Source organism: Glycine max, chromosome 6 (genome assembly GCF_000004515.6).
Source record: "Glycine max cultivar Williams 82 chromosome 6, Glycine_max_v4.0, whole genome shotgun sequence".
NCBI lineage: Eukaryota > Viridiplantae > Streptophyta > Magnoliopsida > Fabales > Fabaceae > Glycine > Glycine max.
In genome coordinates, this window is record NC_038242.2 from 34,352,717 (window position 1) to 34,363,298 (window position 10,582).

At 29.7% G+C, this 10,582-nt stretch overlaps 1 protein-coding gene and 1 long non-coding RNA gene across 6 annotated transcripts; both read right to left on the reverse strand.

Moving 5' to 3' along the window:
* Positions 1-811: 811 nt before the first annotated feature.
* LOC102667088 (uncharacterized) lies at positions 812-3,677 on the reverse strand. Of its 4 annotated transcripts, XR_005891861.1 has the most exons (6): positions 3,340-3,669; positions 3,201-3,248; positions 1,903-1,977; positions 1,520-1,771; positions 1,345-1,410; positions 812-1,177 (listed from the first exon to the last, which is right to left on the reverse strand). It is a non-coding gene; the product is annotated as an uncharacterized lncRNA (long non-coding RNA). The 4 variants fall into 4 exon arrangements; XR_414841.4 differs by lacking the exon at positions 1,903-1,977 and having other exon boundaries at positions 3,340-3,677; XR_001388749.3 differs by lacking the exon at positions 1,903-1,977 and having other exon boundaries at positions 3,540-3,662.
* A 2,662-nt stretch (positions 3,678-6,339) lies between these two features.
* LOC100306065 (pleckstrin homology-like domain-containing protein) lies at positions 6,340-10,228 on the reverse strand. 2 transcript variants are annotated; one of them, NM_001250060.3, is made up of 4 exons: positions 10,016-10,165; positions 9,820-9,927; positions 8,287-8,564; positions 6,340-6,712 (listed from the first exon to the last, which is right to left on the reverse strand). In NM_001250060.3, the coding sequence occupies exons 1-4, from the start codon at positions 10,071-10,073 to the stop codon at positions 6,509-6,511; spliced, it is 648 nt and encodes a 215-aa protein (NP_001236989.2). In that variant the 5' UTR covers positions 10,074-10,165; the 3' UTR covers positions 6,340-6,508. The 2 variants fall into 2 exon arrangements, with proteins under 2 accessions (NP_001236989.2, XP_006580924.1); XM_006580861.4 differs by having other exon boundaries at positions 6,650-7,529; positions 10,016-10,228.
* Between the last annotated feature and the right edge of the window lie 354 nt (positions 10,229-10,582).

Here is a 10,582-nt window from a genome sequence, read left to right on the forward strand (position 1 = left end):
AAAAAAAATAGACCCGCCAAAAAAGAACCGAGACGGCAGCTGCAGCTGTCTTGTACCTCCTTCGTCAACCCAGGGGTTGTTAGTGCTATTGTTTTAACCTTCTTACACTTTCATTATTCAAGGTAAGGAGGAATGAAAACTCTTGCTTGTTGGTGTGACATTAGCCATGGGTAGAGGAATTGGCTCTAAACCCTAATAGGATTTATGTTTCAATTTTATTTTATGAATTGATTAGTTTATCAACATTCTAAAGCATGGTTTTTTTAATTGTTTGATTTATCTTGAATGTTTGACTAACGATATTCTTTTCCTCTTTTTGATTTCTTGGAGAATTAGGGATTTAGGGATACTAATTGTTTGATTGGTGATGAATGAATTAACTTAGGTGGCTAATTTAACCTAGTTAATTTGTAATTATTTATAAAAAATTGTAGTTATTCTCTAGTTAACTTGTAATAATATATTGTTCAAATTTTATTTGTTCCTAGCTATGTTACTAAGTTATTTTCGTAGTAATTTTGTATGTAATTTATAGCTAAAATTATTCTATATCTAGCATAGTTTAAAAATTATTTCCTAGTTAATTCCTAGCTAATTCATAGTTAAATTGAAGATATATATATATATATATATATATATATATATATATATATATATATATTTCTTAGCTAATTTAATTTAATTTTTTAATTTATAAATTATTTTTACTCATTTATTAAAAAATTTGTCACAGTTTGACAATCCAAATAATCATAGAGAAAGTATTTTTTAAAAGAAAAAGTGAAATTCATTAATAAAAGAGGCAAGAAGGTGGAACCCAATGAATTTTCTTACTAAACAAGAGTTAAATACATGCCATTGTTCAACATAAGAAGGTCTAATAAATACATGAATCCCCAACAGTACAGGCACAAGGTCAAAACACACCAAACTCAAACCAAGATCCTTATGCCCAACATAGTCTATTTCATTGAACACCAGCCAAATAGGTAGATGTATCTCGTATACTTTCTCTTATACTTGTGCCAAAGTGAAAAGTTTTATCAACTTGTGCAAAACCTAGACATAGCATGTTGTAGCATCCTCTGCCATCACAGCATAGTTTTCCTCCAAGCTCTAGCACAACTGGTGTTGTTTTGCAGTAGCAGTCATCACTATTTTTCCCACTCTTCCATTACTTAACAAACCAAGAATTATTCATGTTATAAAATGTGTACATAACTTGAATGAGACAAAAAAAAATTACTGTAGATTTTTCTTCAAAAAAAAAAAGGATGAAAGAAGAGGCTGAAAATGTCAGGTAAAAAATATATAAAACTCAAGGTCAAGTAAATATTAACATACAAATTGGATAGTTCCATGCAGAGATGACTAACACAAAGAAGGAGAAGTTCTGATAGAAGTTTTGACCTGGAATAATAATAAAAAAAAGAACATGAGGTGAATCAAATTAATACACTATATAAGCAATACTATTCGTCAAATTCCTTCTCATGGAAGAAATTCAGATGAAATGTACCTCAAGGCCTACAGATAGAATATTTCAGAAGCATCTCCAATATATCTCTAGCAGCTAGAGCCATAGCTGCTTGGCCTTTTGTTATTGGCTTATCAGACTGGAACAATCTTGTATAACCTCGAATATCCCACCCCCAAAAATATAAGAAATAGTGCCACCAAGAAAGTGAGCAAGCCTATTAAGATCCAACTAACCTACTTATGTTACATGAGCCTTCCCAATCTGCTCTTCAGCATCCAATGCCCCCTTTTCCTGAGAGGAAAAAAATAGGACATGATATAAATTGAGACTTGGGGTCATGTCATTCCTAATTTATACAAGTGCCTACATAAATTGGCACAACGCCTACATAAATAAATAACTATTTACATAGAAAATCATACCAATGGTTACAAAGGTTTTGAACTCTTTGGCAATGTAGGAAAATGATAAGTGGAAACTTCTCAGCAGAAAATGAACTAGGCATAAACAAATTGAGTACCAAGTGAAGCCAGGGAAGGAAGGACCAAGTGAAGCCAGGGAAGGAAGGACCAAGTTAGAGATATTTCTCATAAAAAAATAAAGAGGTTAAGGAATGTTTCTCAGTAATGAGTACTCTTACCTAAAACTTAGATTCTGGCTATTTAAAATATGTTTCACTTAATTACAATACAAAGGTCTTTGTCTTAATTTTGTTTATAAATTGTATTTAACATGGTTTAGTTTGCATAGTTGTATGTAAATCAATCACTGCCTTGTCAGCAGCTACAAAAATAATAATGTGAATGCTCTGATTAAAAGATGTGAGATCATAGTGTAGTGCACCAATCACAACGTCCCCTTCATTATCATTGATAACTGCTTGAGACATCTTGCAAGGTACAGAATACAGACAATCTCACAAACTAAAAGTCTAGTTTTGCCTCCTTAAGTACTGACAATTGTTTAACCTTATTTCAGAATTTCTCATAACACCCTGTACATAGACATTCAAAGGTCGCAAAGAAACCTTTGTCAATACAGGAATAGCTACTATTGATAAAATCTTAAAATTAACTCACTTGTGGGAAGCACAGGGGTCATAATAACCATACACACCCCTAACTTTACCACACGAGGAGGAAGATCTTGGGTTAGGCGATTAATCAAACAACTAGTGCTCAATCATGGATTCAAATCAACCAGATACACATTGTCAATGAGCACATTACAGAATCCACAACCATCACTTGATATATACACACACACAATATTAATTCCATAGGTACAAACCAGATCACAATCTCATTTGATTCATTGGCTTAGCACATTTCGGTATTATCATCAAACACCTAGCATCTAAAATAAAGAAAAAAAATACAATTCTCAGAGTCAGCCCTATTCATTTATCCATGTGCACTACTCAAAATTTCAGTAAAAATCAGGAAATGTGCAAGTGTGGAGCAGTGAAAGGATCATATAGTCACATTTTTAACAAATAATCGACATGAATAAAGAATATCAATTATAACTAGTCATCAAAATGAAGTATAAGGAGTGATATAGGAACACCAATGTTGTCTTTGCATCAACTCAAAGATAAATCAATTCCTAAAATTCCAATCGAGATGAATTTGATTTGATTCTATTACACACTAAAATCAAATCTTCAAATATCTGTAATCCGATGATCTATAAAAATGAAACAGAAATTGAACACTACCTTCAGTTCTATCAGAGTGAAACCAATCGAAGAGTGAGAAACCAAAGCCTGGAGAAATTTTTTTATTGAAGAGTGAGATCGAGAGAAGAAAATAAAGTTTCTCGAATTGAATCAATAACTACAAACTAAACAGTCTTACACTTTATAAACATTCAGAGCGGATTTGAAAATCCCGAGAAAAACACAAGCATAGGAGAGAAAGCGAGAACAGAAATTGAACAGAGAATGGATCGCGAAATTGAGAATGCGAATGAAATTGAGAGTGAGTGAGGGAGTGAGCGATGAACACGAGAGTGAGGGAGTGAGCGATGAACGCAAACGGAGAAGTGTAAACCTAACCTTAAAGAACCCGAAGAACAAAGCCTTCGAAAAAAAAATTCTTCAAGCGGTTCCTCTTCTCCGATCGCACCTCAACCTTCGGAGTCCCATTCCTCTTCTCCAATCGCGCGGGAGAGCGAGAGTAACTGAAGTGTAACTAGGAAAATAAAATTTAATTGGGGATATAAAAGAGATATTAATAAATAGTTTTCAATTTTAATATTAACTAGGAAAATAAATATGGTAGTTAATTTATACTTAATTAGCTACAAGATATCTATGAATTTTATTCCTAGTTAAAATTAGTAGCAAATTATAAAATTTCTTGTAATGCTTGTGGTTTCATAAAATCAATATATGATTTTTATTTTGATGGATGAATATAATAAAAAGTAAATCTTTATTTTGTCACAATTTTAGAAAATAATTTTGTACTTAATCTTCCTACTTGAAAAAGTTTAGTATTTTTTCTCAAAAATTTAATAAAATTAAATTAAATAATGTTTATTTATTTTATAAATTTTATATTAATTTTTTTAGATAAATATTTTAAAATAAAATTTTGTATTAAATGTAAATTAAACAAGAAAATTAAAATATAAAAAATTAATGATATCCGTCTAAAGTTTGTGAAAGACCTAGTAAAACAATTTTAAGTTCTAAAAACTTAACTAAAGTTCTGTAAAATAAAAAGCCAGTCTTATAATTAATGGTATCCGTCTTATACATAGTTTTAGTAAATCCTAGCAAATATAATGTTGAATTCAATCTCTCTATATAGAGAGGGAAAGAGAAACCATATTCTTAAATAAAATTTTATAATATTTTTATAATGATTTTTAATTTTAATTTGTAAATTCTCAGTCATTGAAAGAGTATAAAAGACTATAATTTTAGTCATTTTATTTATTATTATTAATTTTATGGACAATTTTAGGTTAACATTACATTTTAAGCTTTTTTTTATAACATTAATAGTTATTTGTCAAAAAATAATTATGACTGATTTAATAACATTTTTATATATGAAATATTTAATTAATTTTTCCGTGATATAAAACTTATTTTTGCATCTTTTAAACTGATTATTCTCGTATTGGTACATAAAATCTTATATATATTTTTATCAGTAAAAACTCTCGTATATAATATGACTTGAACATGTCAGCTTTCTTTGTGGATTTTTTATATAAATACTTTTCTATGAATTTTGAGATCTTTTTTAAATTCTCTCTACTAAACATTCTGTAAATTTATTTAACTTAGAAAATATGATTATTTCTTTAAATTTATTAAAAAATCCATTGAAAACTAATTATTTATTACGTATTCTCATATAAATTTGTTAGAAAAAATTATGTTTATTACAACTTTTTCACAAGAAAGATAACTTCTCTATTTTTTTATTTATTTAGTAGTAAACAAAAGTATAAAAATTATTAAAAACAGTTGAGGAATTTTATTTATGAAGTAGAAAAAATATTTTACTACCATTACAACAATTAATTAAAAAACAACTAATATTTGAATAACATCATTAATTTAATATATATATATATATATATATATATATATTACTACATAACCTTAATTATTTTGTCCTCTCCAGCACTTTTTCTCAAGCTCCGCCACTGATCATGATGCGGTCCCAATATTGCAATTGCAGCAGCATTATCAACTGCATCACACTACGATAGAGTTGTTTTTATTTGTGTGCCATGTTACTATCGCAGCATCACCGCAATCGCATTGACCATGAGTGGCGGATTTAACATCTTAAGTTGTAAATTATAAAAAATAAAATGAGTGAATTTAATTATATAAATATAAATAAAATAAAATATAAAAATATAAAATTTTATTTACAAATTTAATGAATTTTAAAAATAAGAGGATGCAGGTGCACACTCTAACAACCATGTAGGTCTGCAGGTGTTGACAATGCCATTCAGAACTGCACTCACAATTTTAAATCATATTTTTTTAACAAAATTTAAAATCTTATATTAAGAGTTAATTTGCTTAAATTTTTTAAGAAAAAAGTGATTGTAGAAATAAATATTTTTTTAAGAAGCAAATAGAGGTTATTTCTTAAAAAAAGTAGAAAACATTTTTTAAAAAATTAAATCAGTTTAGACAAACAAATAAAAAAATAATTATTTTATTGAAAAAAGTGTTTTAAAACAAGCTTAAACAAATATGTCCTTAATCACTTTTGACACGGCCACAATCTAAAATCTTAAACCATTAGGTGTGTGGGCCAATTTCAGTTATATGTTTCTCAAATTGCTCACTTCTATCCAACTTTGAGACTTATTTACTCATGCATGTTACTCAATATTCAAGCTATCTAATGACTGTAGCATAATTAATAACACAAGTTGTTGAGTCTGCAGGAGAAGACTTGAGTTTGATTTCATATAAATATATTTCTGGAGAGGGATAATGAATTTTAAGTGAAACTAAACCCGAAGTAAAGATTTTAAAAGAATGTCTACTTAGTCTCTCGTGAGCTATGTAATGATCAAAGGTTCGGTACATTGCTGAAAATAATGACACTAGATGAAGTTATGATTTTACATTTTTCAGTGAAAAAACAAACTGATTAATTACGGGATTCCTTCCAAATTCCAATTGCTTCACTTGGGGTCATTCCCTTCCCTTTCTTTGTTCTAATAATATTATGTTAGAGCCAAATTATCTTTTAGGTTCTAGCTTAGGCCGGTCCAAGGATAAAGTAAGTAAAGTTTACGCACCAACAAAAAATATTTAAAAAAATCTAACATATTTAAAGCATAAAATTTCTTTTAAAATTCACTTTAAACCTCGTTTATCGTTGGGTCGACATTAATTCTAGGGAGGGGCTTTCCCCATTAACTTGTGATGAAATTTGCCATATGCTCATTTCTCAGCTAATTGCTACCAAATAAATTGGAATAGGGTACATTGTAGTTCAAGGGTGTGTGTCCAGCACATAGATGAAAAATAATTCAAGCATTCGAGCTTTCTCTGGAATGGTTGTGATATTGCAGTGAAGCCTCTCTTACTGTCTTGAGAGCCTTGTCATATGCTATAAACCCCATAAAATAGAATTCATAACCATCCACTGTGACAAGCTGCATGTATTTTTCTGCAGGGTTAAATCTATTTGAGAAAGGACTAACCGTGCTTAACTGATCGAGTTGCAACACGACCTGTATATAAGACACAAAAAATCAGTATTTGATTATTACAAGAAACTTACCTAAAGTTTGGGATGTTGCTGTTCAGAAATTCAAAGGGTATCAACTTTCAACTATGATCTCAAAATATTAGACATAGGAGTTATGAGTTATCCATGATTAAATGTATGGAATATTAGTTGAGCATCCCAAAGAAGTAGGGGAGGGGGGTCTATTTTATGTTGTCTTTCGAAGTGGTATGAAAAATGTGGGTATGAGAGTATGACTATTATTCATTTCCTCTTATTAAAACTTAATTCAATAAACTTTATACATCAAATACAGAAAAATAAAAAATAAAAAATAAAAAAGGTTTCAGTAAGGTGTATTGATTTCTCAGGATATATATTGTTCAGACATTTACTGACCATTTCAGCAGTCACAAACAAATACAATCAGAGTGATAAGTGATATTGCATGCTTGTATGTGAATCTGTGATCTCATTGATGCACGCATATTACTCCTAATACATGTTGAAAATTAAGAGAAATTGGCTATAATAATGAGTGAAGCCTATATAAACACCCTAGATATCGGAAGGGCGGTTTGGTGTGAAGAATGTCGAGATTTTCAATATCAGCCTATTATAGAAGTGGTGTTGGAGATTCACGGTTGATATGTCTGCTGTCTGGAGGAAGATTCTGCTATTTAAGTATGGCTCTGTTTATGCCATGGAGAACCACTTATCCTCATCCAGACAATCTTTTGGGCTTCTATAATTCCTTCAAAGATCCTTGTTTTCTCGTGGAGGTTGCTGCTCGCCAGGCTACCAACTTGTTTTTTAGAATTCTAAGCCCAAAAAATAAGGTGCATTTAATACATACACAGTGAAAATTGAATTTTTATCATAAGGTTTAAGTAGTTTAAATACAAAATGAAAGATTACATTATTTTATTAGATGAAGTTTGTTTGAATGGATCAATCCAAGGTTATGTCTACCAACCTGATTGTTGTTAGTGTTACAGGTTATGGTCTTTGGTTGTTGTATAGAGGCAACCTTTTTGGTAGCGATATGTAACAAATATAGGAGGGATATACTGCTTTTGTTTTGCAGCTCTGTAATGTCTTTATATCTTGTGCAGACTTTGAACTACCTATATATATATATATATATATATATATATATATATAATTCTTAGTTTTCCTTTCAAAAAAAAAAAAATAAACACGCCAGATATGACCTTTGGTCCGACCATTCTCTATATGATACATATTTGAGTTTTTAATTTAGAGAAAAATTAGAATAACGCTTAATTACGTGTCATGTAAAGATTGATTAGGAAATTAGGACCATCAACTATGTGGTGGTTGAGGAATACCTAATAAATTTTTATACATGACACACCAGAGATTATATGACATTGTAAAAATCCTTTCCACTAACAGTTCATTCTAATTAAATTCCAACGAATACAGTTTAACTCACCTAGGCTTATCCTGAGTTTCTTGTATCAGAAGATTACTAGCAAGTAGCAACCAATCAGGAAACATAATCAAATACAAACTACAGGGTGTTGTTTACTTTGCAAGAAAGAAGATAAGTACCTTATAATGCACACTCTGGTTTTGCTGCAGCGAGAGTGGATAATTGCACAGTGGATAGTCGCTGCAAAAGGCTACTCTTTTAGTTGATACATATATTGTTCCAATTACAGGTCCAGTAGATGTTGATAAGTAGCAAGCAAATGACTTTATGAGCTTCTCTCCTGGAAAATTCCCAAATGATTGTTGAAATAATATATCAGGTCCTCCTAGTGTAAGCACCTTTGTTCCTTGAACGATTCTAGCCACTGCTGCATCAGCAAGACTAGAACCAATTCTGACTGCAGTATAATTATGCATCAAAGATTTCATTAGAACATAAGTCTACAGGTCTACACTACTTAAAAATTATGGATAGAAAACTAAAGGCTTAGTTATTCTTTTTACTTACAACTTTTTAATTTTTGACAAATTTTACTTTAAATTTTTTAATTTGATGCATTTTACCCCAATTTATAAAAATCTTATGAATTTTATTCTGTCATTTATCCATTAACAAGCACAAAGGTTGTGAGCAAAATTTCTCAGAAAAATAAAAAGTTAAAGATAAAATTTGAGAAAAAAAATAAGTTACGGATAAAAAGTACAATTATATTAGTATTAACTGATGAAGGATAAAATTTACAAGATTTTTAAAAGTTAAAAGTAAAATGCGTCAAATTAAAAAATTAAGATAATATTTGTCAAAAATTAAAAAGTTGAAGGTAAAAAGTGCAATAAAGCCAAAATTAAATTTGCTGCGGTGGCTAGAACAACTTCAATTTATGCATGATCGGTAAGAAAGTTTGGGAGTTCAGCTTCCAAGCTAAGATAGAAATTTTAAAAAAATTCCTTGTGCTTGACACTATTTTTGTTTTAGTCTCTACATAAAGAAGTTTATAGATTTTGATCTTTTCAGCAAATGGTGCTCGCAAATTAGTTCCTACCATTTACCAAAGTTATAACATTAGATTTTGCTAAGCTGGCTAATGTTTATCCTATATGGCATCATATCAATGGCGATATCAGCTTGGCAAAGATGATAATTGACAACAAAGCTAAATTTATCATTAATGGTGATACAGATCAAATTCGTAATGATAAAATGGAGAAATTTCTTTCAGAATACAACAACTAGAATAGATAGAATGTATTCACAGAGTATAATGATTTTTTTATTCTTTAATATCTGTAATAATTATTTTAAATAATCAAATTTAGAGTAATTTCTAATTGATTGATAGCATAAAAATATTTACATGAATAATCATATATGAAAATTAAACTCATTTTTTAATAGAGATTAAAAATGAGAAATAGTGTATAAAGATCAAAATTTTATTTTAACATTTTACCATATAAATTGATACATTTCTTTGAGATTTTTAGAATCATGAATTATGGATTTAACTCAATTAATCTTAAATATCCGATCGTTAGATGATGATTACCATATATTTTTTTTAAGTCTCATCATGAGGTGGCGTGAGATCTTCAATACATATGATAAAAGAAAAAGAAATAAAAAGGGGATAAAGTTGATCGAGGCAAACTTACTATGATTCCAGAAATTGTCAGCCATGGTCTCAGCTCTTCTAGTTGCTTTTCCAACCTTCCTGCTGCAGCGGTTTAATGCATCACACACCGTATCCATTGGCTTTGGACCTGAGATCATAACTGATGTTAAAAAAAAAAGAAGAAAAAACTAAAGCTTATCTGCATGTACAGAAAACATGGAACATTAACCACTCACGGTTGGTGTGAAGAGGGGAAATTTGAACATAAGGGTTGTTGCTGCCATTGTTGGACATGCTATACTGCTAATTAAGTTGCTTTAATTTAATTAGCAGGGATCCTTCAGCGTGATCTTTCACTCTTTAGTTTGTTGAGAGGTTGAATAAAGAGAACTTGATCATTAATAATGGATGCAAAGGTAAGAGAGGGACAAAATGGAATAGTATGAATAGGAATATGTTGTACAAAAAATTAATATATATGTAGGTCCATTCTGCCTCTGAATAAAAAGAAAAAAGATGAGTCGACATCCATTCACACCCAAATTATTAAGCAGTCCGAAATAGCAAGTATCCACTGTCTCCAGTTAATTAGTCTTAATATAAGTATTTAAATTCTTTAATTTATTTTAAAAAATCATCAAGTTCTTTAATTTATGACAAAAAAGTTAATACTCAATTATATATATACTTATTAAGTAGAGATTAACTAAAATCATAATAATTTGGGACCACTTATAATTTCTCATACACTCGTATATTATTTGATATAAAGATATATAAATGAATAATTTACTAACAAGAGT